This window comes from Leucoraja erinacea, chromosome 1 (genome assembly GCF_028641065.1).
Source record: "Leucoraja erinacea ecotype New England chromosome 1, Leri_hhj_1, whole genome shotgun sequence".
In the NCBI taxonomy this organism is placed as follows: domain Eukaryota; kingdom Metazoa; phylum Chordata; class Chondrichthyes; order Rajiformes; family Rajidae; genus Leucoraja; species Leucoraja erinaceus.
The window spans coordinates 55953012-55980368 of NC_073377.1; the positions used below are offsets into that span (position 1 = coordinate 55953012).

A 27357-nucleotide genomic window follows, 5' to 3' on the forward strand; every position below is an offset into this window, starting at 1 on the left:
TCGCTGAAAAAATCAGCATGATCTATCAATCTTTATCCCCTGTACCCGACTCCCCAGCATCTATACCAACACCTACCAAGGCCCCTCCTTTCAACATCTCCACTGACCTCCTTACCCCTCCTCCACACTGCTTCCTCTCCCAGTTTGACCTGGTCACCCCTATTGAAATCTCCAAACTCACCAGTTCTTCCAAACCCACTACCTGCTCCCTCGACCCTCTCCCCACTCCCCTGTTGAAGTCCTGCCTCCCCGTTCTCTGCCCCTACCTCACTAATCTCTTCAACTCCTCATTGTCCAAAGGAATTGTCCCCTCCGCTTTCAAAACTGCTGCTGTCACACCAATCTTAAAGAAACCTGGTCTTGATCCCTCCTCTCTCATTAACTATCGCCCAATCTCAAACCTCCCCTTTCTTTCAAAAACCCTGGAGCGTATTGTTGCGTCGCAACTTCATTCCCACCTCCTTGCGTATAACCTACTTGAACCCCTCCAATCTGGCTTTCGCCCCCTCCATAGCACAGAAACTGCTCTTCTCAAAGTCCTCAACGACCTCCTCACCTCTGCTGACACTGGTTCCCTCAACATCCTCATCCTCCTCGACCTGAGCGCAGCCTTCGATACAGTGAACCATAACATCCTGCTCACCAGACTCAAAGACCTCGGCATTGAAGGCTCTGCACTCAGCTGGCTCCGTTCCTACCTTTCCAACAGATCCCACTTCATCTCTCTCCACAACCACACCTCTGCTACAGCCACAGTCACTCAAGGCGTTCCCCAAGGCTCCGTACTCGGCCCCCTCCTCTTCATCATCTACATCCTCCCCCTTGGTCAGATACTCCGCCACTTCAACCTGGACTTCCACTGTTACGCTGATGGCACCCAGATCTACCTCAGCACCAAATCCCCCCACAACCTTCCCCTCTCCCATATCAACTCCTGTTTGTCAGCTATAAAAACATGGATGCAACTTAACTTCCTCAAACTCAACAGCGATAAGACAGAATTCCTCCTCATAGGCTCCAAAGCCACACTCAGCAAAATCAATAACCCCACTCTCACCATCGACGGCACCACTGTCTCCCCATCTCCCAAGGCCCGCAACCTTGGCGTGATCTTTGATTCCACCCTCTCCCTTGAGCCTCACACCCGCCATGTCATTAAAACCTCCTTCTTTCATCTCCGCAACATCGCCAAACTCAGACCCTCTCTCACACCGCCCGCTGCTGAAAGACTCATCCATACCTTTATCTCTTCCCAACTGGGCTATTACAACTCACTTCTCCTTGGCATCAGCTCCACCTACGTCAACTGACTCCAACTGGTCCAGAACGCAGCCGCCCGACTCATCACCCACACCAAATCCTGGCATCACATCACTCCAGTCCTCAAACAACTTCACTGGCTTCCCATCTCCCACCGGATCACCTACAAAATCCTGATCCTCACCTACAAAGCCCTCCACCATCTGGCCCCCCCATATCTCACTGACTTCCTCTCCCCCTACCAACCCTCACGGTCCCTCAGATCCACATCAGCCGGTCTCCTCTCCATCCACAAGTCCAAACTCCGCAGTTTTGGGGACAGAGCCTTCTCCAGGGCAGCTCCCAGGCTCTGGAACTCCCTCCCCCAACTGATCCGCAATTCCGTGTCCCTCACCATCTTCCAGTCCTGCCTCAAGACCCATCTCTTCACCTCTGCCTATCCTTAGTCCCACGTGCCGTCCCTTTTCATCTGTGCATTAATTGCCTCATATTGTGTTTTGAATTGTATTCTGTCTTTACTTTGTGTACTAGTCATGTCTCTATTTATTTCATTCCCCTTACATGTTTTTCCTCTACCTGCTAAATTTTTGTAAGGTGTCCTTGAGACTCTTCTTGAAAGGAGCCCATAAATAAAATTTATTATTATTATTATTATTAACATTATTATTATTCTCTTCAGGGCAGCAAGCCACAGCCGGCATGATTTGGGTCAGTAATACATCATTGAATAGAATTGGCAATGTTTTCATGCACTAACATTTAACTTATTAATTGGATTAATTGCAGCCTGTGGGCAAGTCAATCGACTAAAACGAAGAGTTTACGGTGGAACTGATTCTCTTCCTGGTGAATGGCCATGGCAAGTCTCGATCCACTTTGGCCAAAAGGGTGAATTTAGACATGTCTGCGGTGGATCCATTATATCTAGTCTTTGGATCATCACAGCTGCTCACTGCTTTGAAAGGTATAACTTTTGATCTAGAAATAAAATATCTCTAGCTACTGTATATGCCTTAATGCCTATGGCACTATTTCTCAAAATGGAACAAAAAATGTTCTTATTCTCATGAACATCCTTCATTTTGTGACTGCAGCTAAAAGATTTAATAAGATAGGGACACAGTTATGCAAATATTCTTCACCTAGTCCAGTTGTTTGGTTATGAATATTTCTGGAGAATTATAATATAACATTTAAATTGTTCTAGTTTCGTATGTATATTTATATATTTACTCCTCGTGTCTTTCAAATCCCCTTTTTGCATTTCCCCTGACTTTTTTGTTGAAAACATTGTTATGCCTCTTTATATAGGAAACAGTAAACAGAGGCGGGATTCTGCATAACACAATGGTTGATGCAGGTACTATAACAGCATTAAAAAGACACTAGGACAGGTACATGGATATGAAAGGTTTAAAGGAATATTTGCCAAACACAGGTAAATGAGACTAGATTAGATGAGTCATCTGGGTTGGTGTGGACGACGTGGGCCTAAGGGTCTGTTTCCATGCTTTATGACTCATGACCCCTCGAGCCAGCTCCGTCATTTCATAAAGTCACGACTGATCCTATCTCTCACTTTTCTGCCCACTGCCCATATCCTCTAATTCCTTCGGTGTTTGTGGATTTCTCAGCCTTGAGTATACTCTGACCAAGCATTATGAGTCCCCAGAAGTAAAAAAATTACTTAAGGATCCTTTTGCCGGTTGCAATGGCAAAGACAGAAATTCACTTAGAAGTTGGATTGCATAGTAAATCACGCATCATCACCTTTCTTCTGACTGATGCAACGTCATTTATCCATGTTCTCTAGAGATGTTGCCTGACCCGCTGAGCTATTCCAGCACTTTGTATCTTTTTCTACTATTGTCCTGTTGTGGCATTCAGCAAATTGAAGCAGATCTAGTTCACTTCTCCACCATCAAAGAAATGTATTGCTCTGTTACTCAGCCGCACTTTGTATAATTAGACTACCCGACCATACTCCTTCTTACTGGATGGGGCGTGGAGAAGAAAGGAGAAAGGAAGAGGAGGAGCCCGAGGACTGAGGGAGAGCTGAGGGGGGGGGGGGGGGGGGGGGGGGGGGGAGAAGAGACAGCAAGGGCTACCGGAAATTGGAGATCAATGTTTATGCTGCCAAGGTGCAAACTGCCCAAGCGGAATATGAGGTGTTCTCCACCAATTTCTGGTGGTGCTCACTCTGGCCATGGAGGAGGCCCAGGACAGAAAGGTCAGATTCGGAATGGGAGGGGGAGTTGAAGTGCTGAGCCACCAGGAGATCAGGTTGGTTAATGCGGACCGAGAGGAGGTGTTCGGCAAAACGATCGGCATGTCTTCGCTTGGTCTCACCTGACTAAATCAGCTGACACCTAGAGCAATTGATGCAATAGATGAGGTTGGAGGAGATGCAGGTGAACCTCTTTCACCCTTGTTACAAGTGGGGGGATGGGGAGAGAGAGCAGTGTTACGGGGTATTGAAGAGACCCTGGTGAGAGCCTCATCTATAGTAGGGGAGGGGAACCCCCCCTTCCATGAAGAATTAGGACATTTTTGATGCCCTGGTGTGGAACACCTCATCATTGGAGCAGATGCGGCATAGATTGAGGAATTGGGAGTAGGGGATGGAGTCCTTTCAGGAAGCAGGGTGGGAAGAAGTGTAGTCTAGATAGCCATGGGAGTCAGTGGTTTTATAGTGGATGTCAGTCAGAAGTCTATCACCTGCGACGGAGATAGTGAGGTCAAGAAATGGTAGGGAAAGTGTCGGAAATGGTCCAGGTGTATTTGAGTGTCGGATGGAAGTTGGTGGTGAAGTGGATGAAGTCCGATTACCTCCACTCGATCCGCATTAACCAACCTGATGTCCCGGTGGCTCAGCACATCAACTCCCCCTCCCATTCCGAATCCGACCTTTCTGACCTGGGCCTTCTCCATGGCCAGAGTGAGCACCAGTGGAAATTGGAGGAGTAGCACCTCACATTCCGCTTGGGAAGTTTTCACCCTAGCGGCATAAACATTGACCTCCAATTTCCGGTAGCCATTGCTGTCTCGTCCCCTTCTCAGCTCTACCTCAGCCCTCGGGCTCCTCCTCTTCCTTTCTCCTTTCTTTTCCCCGCCCTACATCAGTCTGGCTTGCGATGCGAATAGGGCTGTTAAGCCAAAACCAAAAAGGCCTAAGGCAGGCAAGGCCATTGTAGTGGGAGACTCCATTGTGAGAGGTACGATCAGGGGTTTCTGCGGCAACAGACGGGATGCGAGGATGGTGTGCTGCCTTCCCGGTGCCAGGATCCAGGATGTCATGGACAGAGTGCAGAAAATCCTCAAGGGCGAAGGTGAACATCTGGAAGTGGTAGTGCATGTCGGCACAAACGATGTCAGAAAGAAGGGGATGAATATTCTGCAGCGTGACTTTAGAGAGCTCGGAAAAATGTTGAAAAGCAGGACCTCCAGGGTTGTTATCTCCGGTTTGCTTCCAGTTCCCCGTGCTAGCGAGAGCAGGAACAGGGAGATACGGGACCTGAACGTGTGGCTGAGGAACTGGTACATGGGGCAGGGATTTAGATTCTTAGATCACTGGGATCTGTTTTGGGGTAAGGGGGAACTGTACAAAAGGGACGGATTGCATCTTAACAGGTGTGGGACCAGCATTCTGGCAGGCAGGTTTGCCACAGCTACACGGGTGGCTTTATACTAAATAAGGGGGGTGGGGTGTCGAATGGGATAGTGGAGGATGGAGTTAAAGGGAAATCTTAACTTAAATGTGTGAGCGCAGAGACAGAGGGGTGTAAAATGAGGGTAGAAGCAATAGGTAGCAAGGTGAAAAGTAAAAGTGGCAGGCAGACAAAACCAAGGCAAAAATCAAAAAGGGCCACTTTTCAACATAATTGTATAAGGGGTAAGAGTGTTATAAAAACAAGCCTGAAGGCTTTGTGTCTCAATGCAAGGAGCATTCGTAATAAGGTGGATGAGTTGAATGTGCAGATAGCTATTAATGACTATGATATAGTTGGGATCACGGAGACATGGCTCCAGGGTGACCAAGGCTGGGAGCTGAACATCCAGGGATATTCAATATTCAGGAGGGATAGAGAGAAAGGAAAAGGAGGTGGGGTAGCGTTGCTGATTAGAGAGGAGATTAACGCAATGGAAAGGAAGGACATTAGTTTGGAGGATGTGGAATTGGTATGGGTAGAGCTGCGAAACACTAAGGGGCAGAAAACGCTGGTGGGTGTTGTGTACAGGCCACCTAGCAGTAGTAGTGAAGTTGGAGATGGTATCAAACAGGAAATTAGAAATGCATGCGACAAAGGCAAAACAGTTATAATGGGTGACTTCAATCTACATATAGATTGGGTGAATCAACTTGGCAGGGGTGCTGAGGAAGAAGATTTCTTGCAATGTATGCGGGATAGTTATCTAAATCAACATGCAGAGGAACCAACGAGAGAACAGGCTATTCTAGACTGGGTATTGAGTAATGAGGAAGGGTTAGTTAGCAATCTTGTTGTACGTGCCCCCTTGGGCAAGAGTGACCATAATATGGTTGAGTTCAGCATTAGGATGGAGAGTGACATTATTAATTCAGAAACAATGGTTCTGAACTTAAAGAAAGGTAACTTTGAGGGTATGAGACGTGAATTGGCCAGGTTTGACTGGCAATTAATTCTAAAAGGGTTGACGGTGGATATGCAATGGAAGACATTTAAAGACTGCATGGATGAACTTCAAAAATTGTTCATCCCAGTTTGGCAAAAGAATAAATCAGGGAAGGTATTACAGGTGCACAACCTTTTATCCGAAAGCCTTGGGACCAGACAATTTTCGTAATTCAGAATTTGTCGGTCTTCGGAATGGAAATTTTTTTACGTAGATTTTAATGGCTGGCTCAGTGGTAGAGTGTTCGGCTCATATCCGCAAGGTCGCGAGTTTGCGCCTTGATCCCGGCAGTTACTCGGTCGCGAGCTTGAGTCTTCAATGTGGTTTTTTGCAGAATAAATGTTTGTATGAAATGCAGTGTAGGAGAGGTGTACTGACTGTGTGGGCAGAACTTTGGAAGTGATTGCCCACCAGTCTAAAAAGCCGCTGTGTCTCCCTGTCCCTGGGATAGCAGGGGGCGATCAAACAGCACAATACCCCCCTCCCCCTCCAACTCCAGAGGAATCCTCTCCCCGATGGGCCGCTATGGCGACAAGTGGCAGTTTGCCCACAGCCCGAGCTGCGCCACCCCAAGAACACCTTGCACAGCATCAGCTTCTGCCCCTATGTGTTCCTCTGGAGTTGGAGCGGGGCTGGGCTGGAGTTGCTGCTGGTTGTGGGTCTCTGAGATCTCCGTGCTTGCAGTGGGCCTGGGGGTCGCTGTCCCGTTGGTCCTGACGTCTCCGGCCACCCCCCTGGACTGGCGCTGAGACTGGGAACTGTACCGCCCTTGCCTCCTCCCTCTGCAACTGCAAACAACCCCACTCTCCTGCAAGGGCGGTACAGTTCCCGGAGGATAGCAGGTGGCCGGATACGTCAGGACCAACAGGAACCCGCTCCCCGATGGGCCCCTACGATGCCCCGAGCTGCGCCCCGTCATCCGCAACCCAGGTTCCCCTGTAGTTGGAGCGGGGCTGGGCTGGGCTGCTGCTGGCTGTGGGTCTCTGGGATCTCCGTGCTTGTGGTGGGCCGGGTGGTCGACGTTCAATTGGTCCTGACGTCTCCGGTGACTGCACTGACCTGCAGCCATCGCCGACTTGAAGACAGTGCAAAGCCCCCGCGCCGGTGCAATGAGCGGAGAGCTGGAGAGGGGAGGGAAGGGGTCACACACATGGCCGGGGAGCAGAGGGGTGTAGGTGGGGTGAAACTGAAGGGAGCGACAATCTGCTGCTGCCTACACTGTGTATCGTGTCTACCGTGGGAACTTTTAACTTAGCGGGCAGGCAGCAGCATATTGTCAATTATTAACCCTCCCGCGCAATATACCCTCACCTCTTTTATGGATGGGGATTAAGTTCCCCTTTCTTCGAGGACCGACCGGAGGTTCCGCTGTCACCTCTGCGGGCCGCCCTCGGTGAACGTCCTGTCTCCCTGTCCCTGGAATAGTAGGGGGCGATCAAACAGCACAATACCCCCCTCCAACCAGAGGAATCCGCTCCCCGATGGGCCGCTACGGCGACAAGTGGCAGTTCGCCCACAGCCCGAGCTGCGCCACCCAAGAACAAGACGTTATTCTTGCACACCATCAGCTTCTGCCCATACGGGGAGCGTGTTCTTCTGGAGTTGGAACGGGGCTGGGCTGGAGTTGCTGATCTGGGATCTCCGTGCTTGCAGTCGGGGGTCGGTGTTCCATTGGTCCTGACGTCTCCGGTGACTGGCACTGTGCTGCTAGCATCGCGACTTGAAGACAGTACAAAGCCCCCGCGCCGGTGCAATGAGCGGGGAGCTGGAGAGCGGAGGGAAGGGGTCACACACATGGCCGGGAAGCAGAGGGGTGTAGGTGGGGTGAAACTGAAGGGAGCTACAATCTACTGCTGCCTGCACGCTCAGTTAAAAAGTTACCACGCAAGACTCACGATACACTGTGTATCGTGAGTCTACCATGGGAACTTTTTAACGCAGCTGGCAGGTAGCAGCATATTGTCAATTATTAACCCTCCCGCGCAATATACCCTCATCTTCTCTTTTATGAATGGGGATTTAGTTCCCCTTTCTTCGAGGACCGACCGGAGGTTCCGCTGTCACCTCTGCGGGCCGCCCTCGGTGAACGTTTTCAAGGACCTTTCTTCAAGGACCGAAAAAATGTCGCTATTCGGAGGTTTTCGTTATTTGGATCGTCGGATAAAAGGTTGTGCACCTGTACATCCGTGGATAACAAGGGAAATCTGGGATAGTATCAAAGCGAAGGATGATGTGTACAAATTAGCCAGAAAAAGCAGCATACCGGAGGACTGGGAGAAATTCAGAGACCAGCAGAGGAGGACAAAGGGCTTAATTAGGAAAGGAAACATAGATTATGAAAGAAAACTGGCAGGGAACATAAAAACTGACAGCAAAAGTTTTTATAGATATGTGAAAAGAAAGAGATTAGTTAAAACAAATGTACGTCCCTTGCAGTCAGAAACAGGTGAGTTGATCATAGGGAACAAGGATATGGCGGACCAATTGAATAACTACTTTGGTTCCGTCTTCACTAAGGAAGACATAAATAATTTGCCGGAAATAGCAGGGGACCGCGGGTCAAAGGAGTTGGAGGAATTGAGTGAAATCCAGGTTAGCCGGGAAGTGGTGTTGGGTAAATTGAATGGATTAAAGGCCGATAAATCCCCAGGGCCAGATAGGCTGCATCCCAGAGTACTTAAGGAAGTAGCTCCAGAAATAGTGGATGCATTAGTAATAATCTTTCAAAACTATTTAGATTCTGGAGTAGTTCCTGAGGATTGGCGGGTAGCAAACGTAACCCCACTTTTTAAGAAGGGAGGGAGAGAGAAAACGGGGAATTACAGACCAGTTAGTCTAACATCGGTAGTGGGGAAACTGCTGGAGTCTGTTATTAAAGATGGGATAGCAGCACATTTGGAAAGTGGTGAAATCATTGGACAAAGTCAGCATGGATTTACGAAAGGTAAATCATGTCTGACGAATCTTATAGAATTTTTCGAGGATGTAACTAGTAGCGTGGATAGGGGAGAACCAGTGGATGTGGTGTATCTGGACTTCCAGAAGGCTTTCGACAAGGTCCCACATAAGAGATTAGTATACAAACTTAAAGTACACAGCATTGGGGGGTTCAGTATTGATGTGGATAGAGAACTGACTGGCAAACAGGAAGCAAAGAGTAGGAGTAAACGGGTCCTTTTCACAATGGCAGGCAGTGACTAGTGGGGTACCACAAGGCTCAATGCTGGGACCCCAGCTATTTACAATATATATTAATGATCTGGATGAGGGAATTGAAGGCAATATCTCCAAGTTTGCGGATGACACTAAGCTGGGGGGCAGTGTTAGCTGTGAGGAGGATGCTAGGAGACTGCAAGGTGACTTGGGTAGGCTGTGTGAGTGGGAAAATGTTTGGCAGATGCAGTATAATGTGGATAAATGTGAGGTTATCCATTTTGGTGGCAAAAACAGGAAAGCAGACTATTATCTAAATGGTGGCCGACTAGGAAAAGGGGGAGATGCAGCGAGACCTGGGTGTCATGGTACACCAGTCATTGAAAGTAGGCATGCAGGTGCAGCAGGCAGTGAAGAATGCGAATGGTATGTTAGCTTTCATAGCAAAAGGATTTGAGTATAGGAGCAGGGAGGTTCTACTGCAGTTTACAGGGGTCTTGGTGAGACCACACCTGGAGTATTGCGTACAGTTTTGGTCTCCAAATCTGAGGAAGGACATTATTGCCATAGAGGGAGTGCAGAGAAGGTTCACCAGACTGATTCCTGGGATGTCAGGACTGTCTTATGAAGAAAGACTGGATAGACTTGGTTTATACTCTCTAGAATTTAGGAGATTGAGAGGGGATATTATGGAAACTTACAAAAATCTTAAGGGTTTTGACAGGCTAGATGCAGGAAGATTGCTCCCGATGTTGGGGAAGTCCAGGACAAGGGATCACAGCTTAAGGATAAGGGGGAAATCCTTTAAAACCGAGATGAGAAGAACCTTTTTCACACAGAGAGTGGTGAGTCTCTGGAACTCTCTGCCGCAGAGGGTAGTCGAGGCCGGTTCATTGGCTATATTTAAGAGGGAGTTAGATGTGGCCCTTGTGGCTAAGGGGATCAGAGGGTATGCAGAGAAGGCAGGTACGGGATACTGAGTTGGATGATCAGCCATGATCATATTGAATGGCGGTGCAGGCTCGAAGGGCCGAATGGCCTACTCCTGCACCTAATTTCTATGTTTCTATGTTTCTATGTCTGAAGAAGGGTTTCTGCACGAAACATTGCTTCCTTCGCTCCATAGATGCTGCCTCACCCGCTGAGTTTCTCCAGCACTTTTGTCTACCTTCGATTTTCCCGCATCTGCAGTTCCTTCTTAAACACAATGCTTTTATGCTCTCTTTAAAAGGTAGAACAACAATGCAACCACAGTCCCCACAGCCCCTGTGACCCTGCCATCTCAGTCTCCAAGGCTGATGTCAGAAGATCCTTTTCGAAGATGAACCCTTGGAAAATGTCTGGTCCTCATGGTTAACCTGGCCATGTTCTCAAAACATGCACAGACTCAGTGACTGAAGTTTTTGCGGACATCTTCAACCTCTCACTGTTATGGTTATGAGGTTCCCACCTGCTTTAAATGGACATCCATAGTACCAGTGCCCAAGAAAAGCAATGTATCAAGCCTCAAAGCCATTGGTGTGTTAATATATACCAGTCATCTTCTTCTTATCGAGTCCACACACAAGATTGGAAGTTGTTCAGCCAGAGCTGAACACACTTCTCTGCATCTGCATACAATGGTGTCTGACTTGCGCTTCTTGTGCGTAGTGTTGGAAAGATTGGTGAAAACAGGGCCGTGATGTGAACGCTCTTTTCTTGACCCCAATATATAACGTTGAGAAAGATCCTTCATCCCATTACTGTTGCTATCATAACAAACCGGAAGTGGCGGCGCTGTTAACAGCTGCGGCTCGCCTGCAGTCCGTCTGTCTTTACTTTTTTCTGTTGTTTTTTTGTCCTGTTTTGGTTAAGTTTTAGTTTTTTGGGTTGTGTTAGAGGGGGGGGGGGGGGGGGGGGGGGGGGGGGGTGGGTGTGAAACTTGTCTCTCTGTCTCTGGCTTCGGGGGCGGCAACCTTTTTCGTGTAGCAGCGGGGCTGGAGCTGAGACTGCGCTGAGGCCTAATGGCGGGGCTGGCGGCCTCCAGCTGCGGGCGGCTGCCCGGAGCAGAGACAGCGGGGCCCTCAGCTGGGGCGGCTGGCCGTGTAGCGGGGCTGAGGCAGCGGTGGCCCGACTTGCTGGTGCGGCGTTCTGGCTTTCGGCGGCGGCCTGGAGCTGGGGCGGCGGCCCGGAGCTGATGCTGTGGTGGGCCGTCTCGGAGCGGAGATGGCGTTCCGGCTTTCGGCGGCGGCGACATCACCACGGAGGTCCGCTGGACTGGAGGGCGGCATCTCCGTCCTGGATCGATCGCCTCAGCGCAGAGGGAGAACAAGGAGGGAAGAGACGGAGACTAAGACTTTGCCTCCATCACAGTGAGGATGTGCTTGGTGAACTCACTGTGGTGGATGTTTAATTTGTGTTTATTGTATGTTTTGTTTTTATTGGTTCTGTGTATGACTGCAGGCAACATAATTTCGTTCAGACCGAAAGGTCTGAATGACAATAAAGGAATCTAATCTAATCTAATCTAATCTAAACCTTTAGGATTTGTTTTGCTCTTCACCTTGGAATTAGTCCTTTTAATGAGCACGGCAAGTGCTGAAATAGCAGGTTGAATATAATATTTTAATTTATTGTTAATTGTATTTGAACAGGAATTTTGATCTTGGTACATGGAGAATATACGCTGGTATAACAAAATTATCTGATGTTTCCAATGAAATCGCTTTCCACCAAATTGAGAGGATAGTCATGCATGATAAATACAGTTCTGTGACTGAGGGTTTTGATATCGCTCTCCTCAAACTCAAGCAAGATATAGTCTTTACTGGTAAGGGTGAGGTTGAACATTAATATGCAATATTGAAAGTCATTTCACATTGATCCCTGTAATAGTTCAAACAAGAACACAAATTAAATGTTTTAATTCTAACAGATCTACATTATCCGTACAACTTAGTTTTATCAAAAATGTTAAGTCATGTTCAGTTGTATTAATTTTAATACTATAAGTGAAAATAAGTAGTAACATAACAAGTTGCAATTTTTGTAAATGTTTACAACACTTATAACTTGTGTTAGCTTTTTTTGTACTTCACTTGTTGGCCGTGTATTCAGAGTCAGAGGGAACAATATCTTCGAGTGATGGACATAACTTTGCTCAAAAGCATGTTTTGGGTAAAGCCTCAAAGAAGGCCGTCACCACTATGTTGTCTGTGAACCTACCTACTCCTGCACCTATTGCCTATTGTCTATTGTTGCAAGTTCTCAGTCTGAAGCGCAGTGGATGCGATAATTTAAGGCAGCTGTTAAAGGGACACACCATGATCAAAGTGCTTTTTGGGGTGGCACAGGGTGCAGATGTAGAGTTGCTGCCTTACAGCACCAGAGTCACGGGTTTCATCCTGACTAAGGGTGCTGTCTGTATGCAGTTTGTACCTTCGCCCTCATGGGTTTTCTCCGGGTACTCCGGTTTCCTCCCACACTCCAAAGATGAATAGGTTTGTTGGTTAATTGGATTCGGTAAAATTGTAAAATGTTCCCTGGTGTATACGATAGTGCTATCTATGCTTGTGCAAGTGTAGATAGTGCTCAGATTGCTAGTCGGCACAGACTTGGTGGGCTGAGGGCCTATTTCCGTGCGGTATCTATAAATTCTAAAGTCTATAGCCTAAAGTCTGCCCAGAGCATACCTACGGTTGCATTGTTATTATAGAAGGTGTGAAGACAAACAATGGAGTTTGCTTATTAGCTCTTTAAATTGCATATTTTCGTGGGTTAAAAAAATTGTCTGATCTTTGAGTTATTCTCCTTTGAGTTAAACTAATTTTTCAAGGTCACAAATTGCATGAATGAATCTTTAGCCCCAGAAATGCTTTGAGAAACAATTATTTTATTTGCTGTTCATATCATGAGTTAGCTGTTGTTGCTCATTCTAAAATCATGATTGTGTTATTCTATAATCGTATTATGTTTACACAGATTATCAAATGCCAATATTTCTTCTGACTTCAGAAGAGCAAGTACCGTTGAGAAATCAGTGTTGGATAACAGGTTGGGGAAGACCAGAGACTGGTGAGTTACAGTGGTAATATAATTGATGAAATGCTGCAAGAATGGGTACGATTGGTAATCTTGTGTCAGATGCACAGTTTGCAGGATCTGTTTAACACCATGGCATAGGCAACATGGTCTTTCATGTGGATGAGATGCAAGTGAACCACATGCACCAGTGTGATATTTTGCAGTCAGGCAACTTCCGTTTGCAGGTGTGACTTAGAGTCTCGGATGGTCTGCTCTTCCTTCTTAGGATGAAGGGCATCACACAAAGACTGGGAAATAGTAGTAAAGGGCCAGTGTAAGCAAAATCTCTCATCCATTTGGAATCGTTGAAGTAAATAGAAATGAAGTTTGGATCTTGCGTAGGGAAGTTTAAGGACTAGATTGATAATATCCTGGGGGATTTCAGTGCTGTTCATTGAGGAAAGGAATTTCCGGTAGCCCTTGCTGTCTCCTCCTCTTCTCAGCTCTCCCTCAGCCCTCTGGCTCCTCCTCTTCCTTTCTTCTTTCCCCCCGCCCCCCCCCCCCCCACCCTGCAATAGTCTGAAGAAGGGTTTCGGCCCAAAACGTTGCCTATTTCCTTCACTCCATAGATGCTGCCGCACCCTCTGAGTTTCTCCAGCAATTTTGTCTACCTTCGATTTTCCAGCATCTGCAGTTCCTTCTTGAACTGTTTTATGTTCTATTTTCTGAAAAGTAATTCGTTTGTGAAAATCACTAGAATGGGAGAGAAATATTTTCAGAGGAGTTTAAAGAGGCGAAAAAGAAATATGTTGTGAATGGCCCAACAAATTTGAGTCAATATTGTGTCACTCAGACAATGTTGGGAACAATCAGAAGGAGAGATTTAAAAAAGGGCTAATGCTATCTACCTATAACCATATGACAAAGCACGAAACAGGCCATCTCGACCCTTCTAGTCCGTGCCGGACACATAATCTCCCCTGACCATATACCTGCGCTCAGACCATAACCCTCCATTCCCTTCCCTTCCTTATAACTATCCAATTTATTTTTCCATGATAAAAAACCTGCCTCCACCACCTCACTGGAAATCCCACAGCTACCAGTCTCTGAGTAAAGAGACTCTGGGACATATGACAATATGTCATATCTGGGACATATCTGGGACATATGACAATAAAAAACTCTTGACGTGGCTCTTGGGTTATTTAATTATCCATGAAATCACTCAATCCCCACACAGTTTTCTGTTTTCATCACAAGTTGACCAAAAAATTGCCACCAATTTAACCAGTACTTGGAAATGAAAATGGACAAATAACAAAATAATTGTCAAATAACAACTGACATCTTGTTTGATTTTTCATGACATTTTAAAGCATACAATGAAGAATCATTGTGACCTGGACCAGAAAAAAGCAACATTCAGGAATATACGAAGTACTAAGCTTAAAATAACTATTGCATTAATTGGCAAATGACAAAAAGATGGGTTGTGGTACATTTTCAAATGTAAGAAATGATTGCTTAGAAAATAGAAGGAATAATGCCTGTTTCTCATCAATTAAATTAACCCTGAGTGAGATCACACCGTTGATCATTTCAGGATCTATTGGGAAATTGGACTGAGCATTACTGTGTGTTACACCTGTTAGGGCATCTGATGTTGGTGTAACCCACGATGTATTACAGCATTTTCTTTGCAGACATTAAAATGAATATTAATTTGCTTTTGTACACTTTAATATTCTTTTTTGAACATTTTAGGTAAAATATCTCAAATTCTCCTGAAAGCGAATGTTCCTGTAATAGATGATAAGAAATGCCAATCATATTATTCCAACAATATTTCAACGGAAAATATGATGTGTGCTGGCAATGAAGATGGCAAAATTGAATCATTTTGGGTAATATGAAATTATGTACTTCTAATTATTATTTACAGTAGTCTGTATACCCTCAAGTATTCCACTGTTATTCCATCATAATATCACAGATATGTTATAAACTAAATCATGGCTGTATTCAGATTCAGATCAGATTCAGATTCAATTTTAATTGTCATTGTCAGTGTACAGTACAGAGACAACGAAATGCATTTAGCATCTCCCTGGAAGAGCGGCATAGCAAATGATTTGAATAAATAATAATAAGTGTCCGGGGGGGGTGGTGATTGGCAGTCACCGAGGTACGTTGTTGAGTAGAGTGACAGCTGCCGGGAAGAAGCTGTTCCTCGACCTGCTGGTTCTGCAACGGAGAGACCTGTAGTGCCTCCCGGATGGTAGAAACAGTCCATGGTTGGGGTGAGAGCAGTCCTTGGCGATGCTGAGCGCCCTCCGCAGACAACATATGACCCTATGCAAGTGCTGCAATCTGCTGGGCCTGCAGTGTAGAAAGGGAAACAGAGGCGCAGTGGTGCAGCGGTAGAGTTGCTGCCTTATAGCGCCGGAGACACGGGTTCGATCCTGACTACGAGTGCTGTCTGTGCAAAGCTTGGATGTTCTCCGCATGGGTTTTCGTCAGGTGCTCCAGTTTCCACCCACATTCCAAAGAAGCACAGGTTTGTAGGTTAATTGGCTTGGGTAAAAATTGTAATTTGTCCCTAGTGTGTAGGATAGTGCTAGTGTGCGGGAATCGCTGGTCGGTGCGAATTCTGAGGGTCGAAGGGCCTGTTGCAATTGCTGCATAATGCAGGCATGGCTAAAGAATTAAAAAAGGAAATTGATGGAAATGTGAAAGAAAATAAGTTGCAGGGCTGGAGGGAAGATAGGAAGGGGAATAGGACTGATAGCATTGTCCAGTTGGGAGAAGGCCTAGACATTGTGCCTCCTCCTTTCATTGAATGGGTCAGCAAGCATGGGGGACTGACTGACTTAAACCCATTTCTATTTATTTAAGAAGGAACTGCAGGGTCTCGAGCCGAAACATCACCTATTTCACCTTCACTCCATAGATGCTGCCTCACCCGCTGAGTTTCTCCAGCATTTCTATCTACCTCCCATTCCTATTTACGTTCCTTTGTAGGCTTTATGACTATTTATGAATTGGTGCATACAGACAATTTTCCCTTCACCGAGATGTGACTTTTGTATGCTAGAGGCCAAAACTTCCAGCACCTAATTTTAAAAGATTATAGATTTCTTGATCAGACCATATAACCATATAACCATATATAACCATATAACAATTACAGCACGGAAACAGGCCATCTCAACCCTTCTAGTTCGTGCCGAACACATAATCTCCCCTAGTCCCATATACCTGCGCTCAGACCATAACCCTCCATTCCCTTCCCGTCCATATAAACATCCAATTTATTTTTAAATGATAAAAACGAACCTGCCTCCACCACCTTCACTGGAAGCTCATTCCACACAGCTACCACTCTCTGAGTAAAGAAGTTCCCCCTCATGTTACCCCTAAACTTCAGTCCCTTAATTCTCAAGTCATGTTCCCTTGTTTGAATCTTCCCTACTCTCAGTGGGAAAAGCTTTTCCACGTCAACTCTATCTATCCCTCTCATCATTTTAAAAACCTCTATCAAGTCCCCCCTTAACCTTCTGCGCTCCAAAGAATAAAGCCCTAACTTGTTCAACCTTTCTCTGTAACTACGAACAAATTCTATTACACTCTTATGTGATGAGTTATTTCTTTTAAGGTTATGACAGGTAATAAATCAAGATAATAATCAATATATAACATGTAAATAATAATTTCAAATATTTTATCCAGGGAGATTTAGGAGGTCCTTTAGCATGCAAACATGAAGGTAAATGGTACTTGGTTGGAATTACAAGCTGGGGCCATGGATGTTTTCAGGAAAAAAAACCTGGGATATATACTCGTTTATCAACATTTAACACTTGGGTGAACAAAATAATTTCAGAAGGTAAGATTCAGCCTTGCACTCACTGTTGCATTTTAAATTTCTTTTGATATTTTTCATTTTTGAGAGAAATAATTGTCTATAAATGTCTTTCTTTAGAATTTCAGCATCGTGTGGAAGGTGAGAAACAATTCCCATAGGATGATTGGCTTATCGTAAAACATTGCTTCCTGTCTGTCGTCTACGAGGAAGAAAATCTCCAAAACATAATAAGGATCTGCATTATTATTTCCAAAATGCCTGAAAGCATCAATAAAGTTTATTTCTCAATTTTCTGTAATGGTGATGGAATTAAAAACAAATGTATAATTTGCTAATTCAGTCATGTGGTACTTTCTAACTGGATGACTTGGGTTTGAAAAGATGAAAAGTTACTCAATACCCTTTCCAATGAAGGCAAGCATGCCAAACACCTTCTACACCAAACTTTCCACCTAAGAAGGCACTTTTAGGGAATTATGCACCTGCAGCACTTCCCAATGCTCTTTCATTTGCTGTGTAAGTCCTGCCCTTGTTTGACACACAAAAATGCAACATCTCACACTTATCAGAGATAAATTCCTTTTGCCATTTCCATGTCCATCTTTTTCTGATTGCTTTCTCAAGTGTGCTGCTACACTTCTTATACCAGCAATGGGATTTGCATAACCCTGACTGCCTAAATCTGCAAAACCCTCCTTCATTTTTTCTGACCAGAGTCTCACCATCTCTGGTCAACTAAGGGTTCTCTATACTTTCCAGCCTTGCCCTACCTCTAGCAGGATGTTAACTATCATCTCCTTGGTCTTGCTAATGCTGAGAGCAAGATTGGTGTTCTGGCAGATTATCTATCTCCCTCCTGTACTCTGACTTGTTGTTACCCATTATTTGTCCAATGACGGTGATAACATCAGTGAATTTAAAGTTGACATTGTAGCTTTATCTGACCACGCAGTCATGGGTATAAAGAAATAACCATGACACCCTGCCACTAAGTTATCTATTTCCTTCCTGTTGTCCTTCTCATCATTATTTGACCTGTCCCACTGCGATTCATTACATTCAGAATGAGTGAGATTTATTACCTGCAGTTGACAAATAAATTGCTGTATTGAGTATAGGAGGTGCCCCATCCCACAAATTTATTCACAGAAATGATGGCTATGTGGGTATTTTTTTTAATATTTTGCATAACAAATGATTCAACACTGATAAAGTTTCAAAAATATGAATTACTAATCCATTTAATTAACACTTTCCATGCTCCCCATTCTTGCAGTCCTTGGACCTGATGGGTTTTTGAAACTCCCTTTTGTTCTTTTCCCAAATTCTGTCACAGGAGGAATAAGATCCTTTTTTTTAAAAAATATTTTATTTTACTAGAAGTGAGTACAGTACAGAAGTGAGTATTTTATTAGAAGTGAATATATATGGCACCAAAGTGCCTAATATATATTTTCATAATACATTTTATGTACAACTTCTTTTTTTTTTTTTTGTTACATTGAAAAAAGATGAGAATAAGAAAAAGAAGTTAGATAGCAAAGGATAGAAAGATGTGAAATATATAGTGTGTGAAGAAAGAAAACGAGTAAATGGAGAAAGTTGAGAGAGAAAATAGGGAAAAGAAAATAAAATAAAAAAGAAAAGGAGATCATTATTTATAATCTTGACCAACCCTCGTCCAGTCCTGAAACAGTTATTTTTTACAATTGTGTTGCACGGAGGAATAAGATCCTTGATTGTAAACAGCAGGTAGACAGCATATTGATTATACGTTTATAATTTAGCGCAACAGTACTGAGTCACAATGAGGGAAAATTAAATTTGTACAAATTAAAAGGTATTTGGACAGGTACATGGATAGGAAAGGTACAGAGGGATAAGGGCCAAACCTGGACAAGTGGGGTTACTGTAGATGGGGCATCTTGGTCGGCATAGGCAAGTTTGGCCGAAGGGCCTGTTTCCATGCTGTATGGCAATTGCTCTGCTCAAGTGCAAGAAATTGCAGAGTGTTGCAACACACGGCCATCTATCACACACACCAGCCTCCCCTCATCAACTAGGGCAGCACAATGATGCACCAGTAGAGTTGCAACCTTACAGCGCTAGAGACCCGGGTTTGATCTTGACTACGGGTGCTGTCTGTACAAAGTTAGTACATTCTTGCCATGACCACGTGAGTTTTCCTCGGGTACTCCAGTTTCCTCCTAAACTCTAACAACATACAGGTTTGGAAGTTAATTGGCTTCAGTAAAAATTGTAAATTGTCCCTTGTGTGTGGGATACTGTTAGTGTACGGGGAGAGCTGGTCGGCGTGGACTCAGTGGGCCGATAGGCCTGTTCCCATGCTGTATCTCTAAACCAAACTAAACCACATCTATACTTCATACTGCCTCAGGAAAGCAGCCAACATAATCAGTCTTCTTCTTCTTGCGTATGGCATGCACAGCCTAAAGTACATAATCAGTGACAACAACAAATGCTGCTGCCAGGTCAACAGTCCTTTATGGCTGTTAAAACTCTAACATCCTGGACTTGAAAGAAGAGCTAGTAGGTGTCTAAAACGTGGCACTCTTGTGTATTGCCTCAATGGAATCTACTATCTTACACTCTTGCACTTAACTATGATCGTGCCGTGTAAAATAAGATTTGTACTGAACTGTATGCAAAAAAAGCATTTCATTGTACCTAGGTACCCATGACAGTAAAGCACAATTACATTAAAGTACCATCAGACCCCTCATGACCCTGCCATTCCCTCTTCTCTCTGCTCCTGTCAGGAAGATGATTCAAAAGCATGCAGGAATGTACAACCACATTCAAGAACAGCTCCTTCCTCGGTGTTATCAGACTCTTGAGTGGACCTCTCATATGCTGGGATGAATTCCCTGATGATTTTGCAATTTTTAATCAACACTTTCTCTGCAATTGCAATGGTATATTCTGCGCCCTGTTTATCTTCTCTTTTGCATTAGCTTATGTGTGGTATGGTTTGCCTGAATAACATGTAAAACAAAGTTTTTCACTGTATCGAGAAAGATGTGAAAATGATAAACTAAAACCAATGCATAATGCCAAATGCATTGCTATAATTATACTGATCTGTAAGTAAAAAAATAATTTCACTGTGCCTTGGTGCAAGAGATATTAAAGAACCATTTTGAACCATTGAATCATTAAACCATTGAACCTGAAAAGGCAGTATTAATTATCCATTCTGGGTGGCCCCTTGAACTGAGGAGCTTTAAGTGTCAAGAATATTGCAGTGGCTGGTGCCTGCCTGCGGCGACCTTTACGGAGCACCGGAACATAAAATGCTTAAATACAGCTTCCAACAACTCACATGGATCACGAAAACGCAGAAATCGGTGCCGTTTTAGACAAGCTGCTTGAGCACCTCAAGGCTCTTGCAATTTTGCGATCTCCCACAACTGCACGAGCCCCGGACTTTAAACTTTCCCACGCTGGCTTGAAATCACCCGACTCGACGGAGGAACGTACTGTACCTGGAACTGTACGGTGCCTGGAAACCCCAGGATGACCTCCAGAGCCGACGGGCTGGATCCTCCAGGAACAGCGGAGCTGGAACTGCCGACTTTGAGGGAACCCCCATTCGTTACGGAGCTGGAGCTGCCGTCTGTGAAGGAATCCCCGTTCCAGCGCAGGTTCGCAGAAACAGCAGGTACAGTAAACACAGTACCTGGAAACAAAGGGGAAGCCTCCATTGTGTCCGTTAACGTGGCCGACAGGCAGGACTTCAGATAGGTCTGAAGCACAGAGGACTTCGGCCCCCTCTTCCTACTATCCTACTGGCCAATGTATGGTCCCTTGAAAACAAAGTGAAGGACTTAAGGCCAAGGCTGCTTTATCAAAGGGAGCTGAGGGAATGCTCTGTGTTCTGTTTCACAGAGACATGGCTCACCCCCAGCTCCCCAGACTCAGCGGTCCAGCCTGAAGGGTTCTCCATCCACCGTATGGACCTTACACTGGCATCTGGGAAAGGGAGAGGAGGGGGCGTCTGCCTCATGGTCAACTCTGCGTGGTGTTCAGACGTGGCAGTCCTGTCCAACTCCTGCTCTCCACACCTCAAACATCTGGCGGTGAAGTGCCGTCCCTTCTACCTCCCAAGGGAATTCACCTCCATCATCCTGACCGCGGTCTACATCCCACCCCAGGCAGACGTCCGTCTGGCACTGGAGGAGCTGCACGCTGTGGTCAACAAACACCAGACGTCTTACCCCGAGGCATTTACCACCATTGCTGGGGACTTCAATAAAGCAAACCTTAAGAAATCACTCCCCAACTTCCACCAACATGTCTCCTGCTGCACCAGAGGACCAAACACCCTCGACCACTGCTACACCACCATCAAGAATGCCTATCGTTCTATCCCTCGCCCTCACTTCGGTAAATCCGACCATACCGCGGTGCTGCTTCTTCCTGCCTACAGGCAGCAATTAAAGAGCGCACCCCCAGAGGTGAGGACAACACAGAGCTGGTCGGGGGGGGGCAGAGGAACAACTCCAGGACTGTTTGGAGTCCGCAGACTGGGCAATGTTCAAGGGCTCGGCAATGGACGAACAAATACGCCACAGTCGTTACAGACTTCATTAAGAAATGTGTGGAGGACTGCATCCCCACCAAAACTTTCCGAGTGTTTCCCAATCAGAAACCTTGGATGAACTTTGAGATCCACACTCTTCTGAAGACCAGACACAGGGCATTCATGTCTGATGATACAGTGGTCTACAAGAAGTCCAGATACGACCTTGGTAAGGCCATCAAAAAGGCCAAAAGGGACTTCTGCTCCAAACTGGAGGATGAGACAGATGTTCGGCAGCTGTGGCGGGGCCTGAATGCAATCACCTCCTACAAGGCGAAACCAGGAGGCAGCTCGAATGTCGGTGAAACATCACTCCCTGACGAGCTCAATGCGTTTTACGCACGCTTTGATAGGGAGAACACCAATGTGCCTTCCCGAGCCCCCATTCGCTGTGATGGTATTTCAGTCTCAGTCACAGAGGCCGACGTCAGGAAATCCTTCAGAGGGGTAAACCCTCGAAAAGCGCCTGGACCTGATGGTATACCTGGTCGTGTTCTAAAAACCTGTGGGACCAACTGGCTGGAATTTTTACGGACATTTTCAACCTCTCACTTCTGAGGTCCGAGGTTACCACCTGCTTCAAAAGGGCATCAATTATACCGGTGCCCAAGAAGAGCAAGGTGACTATTGACCACTGGCACTAACGCCTGTGGTGATGAAGTGCTTTGAGAGGTTGATCATGGCGCAAATCAACTCCTACCTCGACAAAAAGCTGGACCCACTGCAGTTCGCTTACCTCCACAACAGATAAACGGTGTATGTGATCTCGCTGGCCCTCCACTCCGCTCTGGACCACTTGGACAACAAAAACTCATATGTCAGGCTGTTATTCATTGATTACAGCTCAGCATTTAATACAATCATCCCCTCCAAGCTGGTTACCAAACTCGCAGAACTGGGTCTCTGCGCATCCCTCTGCAATTGGATCCTCGACTTCCTCATTCACAGACCACAGTCTGTTCATATTGGTGGAAAGGACTCGATAACAATCTGCACGGGAGCACCTTAAGGCTGCGTGCTCAGCCTTCAGCTGTACTCACTCTATGACTGCGTAGCCGGTCATAGTACGAACTCCATCATCAAGTTCGCTGATGACACCACTGTTGTGGGACGTATCACTGATGAGGATGAGTCCGAGTATAGAAGGGAGATCAAGTGACTGTCCATATGGTGCCAGCGCAATAACCTGGCCCTCAACACCACCAAAACCAAGGAACTGATTATGGACTTTGGAAGGAGTAGGATGGGGACCCACAGTCCTGTTTATATCAACGGGTCGATGGTTGAAAGGGTCAAGAGCTTCAAATTCCTGGGCGTGGACATCTCTGAAGATCTTTCCTGGTCCGAGAACACTGATGCAATTATTATGAAAGCACATCAGCGCCTCTACTTCCTGAGAAGATTATGGAGAGTCGGTTTGTCAAGGAGGACTCTCTCTAATTTCTACAGGTGCACAGTAGAGAGCATGCTGACCGGTTGCATCGTGGCTTGGTTCGGCAACTTGAGCGCCCTGGAGAGGAAAAGACTACAAAAAGTAGTAAACATTGCCCAGTCCATCATCGGCTCTGATCTCCGTTCCATCGATGGAATCTATTGCAGTCGCTGCCTCAAAAAGGCTGGCAGTATCATCAAAGACCCACACCATCCTGGCCACACACTCATCTCCCTGCTACCTTCAGGTAGAAGGTACAGGAGCCTGAAGACTGCAACGACCAGGTTCAGGAATAGCTACTTCCCCACAGCCATCAGGCTATTAAACTTGGCTCGGACCAAACTCTGAACATTAATAGCCTGTTATTTACTGTTATTTGCTAAATATCTGTTATTTGCACTTTATCAGTTTATTTAATCATGTGTATATATACGTATATAATGGTATATGGACACACTGATCTGTTTTGTAGTCAATGCCTACTATGTTCTGTTGTGCTGAAGCAAAGCAAGAATGTCATTGTCCTATTAGGGACACATGACAATAAACTCTTTTGAATCTTGAATCTCGATTGGGGTCATGTGCAGGCCAGGCCAGGTAAGCCCAGCAGGGTTCCTTCCCTGAAGGACATTAATGAACCAGATGGATTTTGAAGGCAATCTAGTGCTGTCATGGTCACTACCACTGATATAACCTTTTCTTCCAAATATATTTCGTCAGGTGATTTTAATTTCTGTCCCTTGCCATGGTGAGATTCCATTCCTGCCTCTGCATCAGACGTTCTAACCTCTGATTACCAGTAGCATGATTACAAGATTATGATTTCAAGAAGTACATTAAGAAAACATTGAACAAATTAAATTGTAAAGTTAACACGCAGGATTCTTCAGGACCCCTCTCACATCCTGTTTCCTGAGTTTGAGTGGCTCCCCTCAGGACGCAGACTCCGCTGTCCGGGTTGCCGGCCACAGAGGAGGAAGGCAACCTTCATCCCCAGGGCTGTCCAGCTTTTTAATGCTGATCACTGACTCATGAACATATGAAATGAAATAACCTTCTATATGCACTTTTTAATTGAAGCACTTAGGAAGCACTTTAAAAACTATCACTATGTGTTGAATGTTGATGTGCGGTGTGTGTTGTGTGATTGTGCAGCGTGTCTGTGAAATGCGTGTGCTGGTTGATTGTGCAGTATGTGTGCTGCTTATGTTTGTTGATTGTGTCCCTTTTTAAAAAGCTACTGTAATGCACCCTTTTAAATTGCCCCTTGGGGACGAATAAAGTGCTTTGAATTGAAAAAAATTGAAATTGAAATTGAAAATTGAATTAAGCCCCGATGATGATAATTAAAGAATTAGCGAGTTTAGAACAAAATGGCTGTTGAATTTGTATAGTGCAGGCACTCAATGGTTTGAAGTGGTAAATACCTCTCAGGCATAACTATCTGTAAATGACAATGGGTTCGATGTTGTTGCATAGAGAATGACCAAAAGCGCTGAGATTATTAACTGCACTGGACTGGATAGCAAAACATTTTAACTACGCTGCACTGAAGCATCTACAAGATTAAAATTAAAGTTTTGTAGCTTTTTGTAAGGACTACCAAAAAACACCAATGTTGCAAAGAGAGTAAAACAGAACAGGGGCATAATTGAATGCTTTTTCTTTCCCCATTTAAGAAAATACCTTCTAAGTAATTTCAATGAATTATTTTGCTATTTTCAAAGGGAATCAGAATGGATTATTTGATAGTTATAGGTTTGTAAGTTAATGTATGAATATTATTTTGATGGTTTGAAATATGTTCTTAATTTCAGTTCAGTTGATGGACTTGCATTAAAAGCTAAAGATCTTGAGATTTGCTACATATTAATGACAAAGATTCCTTACAATGCTATGTATGACAGTGATCGCAACTTCTACTGTAGTGTGGATGGCCGTTGGCTCGCTAGGAGCTCATCCGCCCTTGTTATTGGTCCTGCTGGGGGACCACAGCCCCCTCCTCACCTGGCAAACCAGATGAGGGAGATGGTTTAGTCGCCAACTAGTCGACAATGGAGCAGGTAGCACGGTATTACATGGTATCTGTGGTGGGGTAACTCCCCCGACCTGACAAGCAAGTGGAACAATTCTATTCCAAGTTGCGATGGAGCGAGTACCTGCGCACAATTTTCCGGCTGTGCTTGGGGACTTTAATGCCTGCCTCGAACCAGAGGATGCCTGTTACATCCATCACACTAGTGATACTAACCGGAATGGTCAACACCTAGCCAGCGGTCTCCAGGAGTATTGTCTTCTAGCAGCCAACACCATGTTCAAGAAGCAACGAGGAAAGTTGTGGACACATCAGGACTGGTGCACAGTCGCAAAGCGCCAGATAGATTACATCTGGTGTGACGCAAATGGCGCAACAGCGTCATGGATGCTGAAGCGTACAGCACTTTTGAGACCGTGAGCTCGGACCACCGAGTGGTGAGAATGCAAGTGAGGCTTAAGCTGAGGCAGTCTACAGGCCCCAAAGAAAAAGTGAAAAAGTTGTTTTCCTCTCGACCAGATCTACAGGCCCAATACACATTAGAGGTGGTGAACCGCTTCCACATGCTGGAGGAGGAGAAAGGAGAAGAGGAGGAGGAAGAGGAAAAGGGAGGTGCTGAGGTGAGGGAAAATGCTACGGCTCGCTACGAACGGTTCATAGAGGCCAACTCTGAAGGAATGAAGAGTCTGCCCAAAGTGAAGCGTATAAAGAGAAGTCGCAACTCTGAGCACCCGGATGGATGTTGTTGCAGCACGGAAAAGTAGTTGTTGGATGCTAAGAGGCTTACAGTAGGAGCAGGATGGAGCAGCTCAAGGAGGACCTGGAGACGGCCAAATCCCAACTCTTTGAGGTGGACGACAAACTGAAGGAGGAGGAGGTTTCGAGAATGATAGAGAGAGTAGAGGCAGCCAATGATGGCAAGTGGTGTAGCGAGGTATGGAGGGCCGTGAATGAGATCAGTGGCAGGAAGAAGGCCAAGTCAGGTCAAGTCAACGGGAACTCTGCAGAAGACCGAATCAACACGTGGTTCACCCACTTCACGAACCTGCTTGGGCCACCTCCAACTGTCACTGAGGAAGATGAGGAGATCAAAACTGTCCTCATGGATGTACAGTTTAATGAAGGCCCCTTCACCATGGAGGAGCTGTGAAAAGTGATGACCTCGCAGAAGCAAGGGAAGAGTCCAGGCCCTGATAACATCCCTCCAAAGGTGTTGAAAAAATGTGAGCTCAACGAGTTCATGTTCAAGTTCTTCATCACGGCACTAATGACGAATGACAAGCCAACACAGTGGTCGCAATCCAACATCATCCCTATCCCCAAATCTGGGAGCCTGAACAAGACTGACAAAGAGGTATGGCTCTTCCTCGGAATGGCTACTAACATTATGCCAGTGATTTAAAGATCAATTCTGATTTCCTGTTTGTGCATCCTAATGCTTTCATCCCCTAAAAATTATTTCTGGGAAAAATAGTTTTCATATTTATTAACAAAGCTCCTTGTATTATTAAACATGACTGCGGATTTGATTTAAAAAATCCTTCACCGGTCCTCCTCTCTTGCTTCATCCCAGCACCAGTCTTTTGTTTCCTGGGTCAGCCAGTGCCTGCCAGACAACTTCTGCTCACATTTCCTCAGCGCTCAATAATTTGGTATTCCCACACTTAAGGGGCTGTCCCACTGTACGAGCTAATTCAAGAGTTCTCCCAAGTTTCCCCTGATTCAAACTTGGAGAATTAAGGTAATAGCCGCTCGTAGGTACTCGGGGCTCTCGTGGACATTTTTCAACATGTTGAAACATCTTCACGAGTCTTCACGAGCTTACCGCATTTCCCGAGTACCTGCCGTTACGATCTGCTAAGAGATGTCCCGAGCTCCGACATAACCCGCTACATATATTCTATGTGCTTACCATGAGTTTTATTTTTTTTAAACTCAGGAGACCTCTTGACGGGGATTCCACTTGAGAAATCAACAACAAAAAATGCAATTAAGCAAAAGCCCCAATTAGAGGCCTATGATGAAGACCTTTGCTTGAAATCTGTTACTTAGCTTTAGTTTTAGTTTTTAAGTTTTGGAGATACAGGCCAGTCAGCCCATTAAGTCCACGCTGAGCTTTGTTCCCCCTTTCACGCTAGTTCTTTATTATCCCACATTCGCATCCACTCTCTACATACTAGGAACAATTTAAAGAGGGCCAATTAACCCACAAACCTGCATGTCTTTGGGATGTGGGAGGACACTGGAGCACGCGACAGAAACTTACATGGTCACAGGGAGTACGTGCAAACACCACACAGACGGCACCCGATCAGGTCAGGATCGAGCCTGGGTCTCTGGCACTGTGAGGC

General features: G+C 45.5%; 1 protein-coding gene across 1 annotated transcript in view; it reads left to right on the plus strand.

The window, feature by feature from the left end:
- LOC129697020 (coagulation factor XI-like) overlaps window positions 1-17267 on the plus strand; it is a 58839-nt gene extending 41572 nt beyond the window's left edge. The window contains exons 15-20 of the mRNA XM_055635217.1: window positions 2047-2224; window positions 11700-11875; window positions 13027-13119; window positions 14836-14975; window positions 16801-16957; window positions 17054-17267. Of these exons, the coding sequence (XP_055491192.1) occupies window positions 2047-2224; window positions 11700-11875; window positions 13027-13119; window positions 14836-14975; window positions 16801-16957; window positions 17054-17094 (785 nt within the window). The 3' untranslated portion in view covers window positions 17095-17267. The remainder of the gene's footprint in view (window positions 1-2046; window positions 2225-11699; window positions 11876-13026; window positions 13120-14835; window positions 14976-16800; window positions 16958-17053) is intronic.
- Window positions 17268-27357: the final 10090 nt, after the last annotated feature.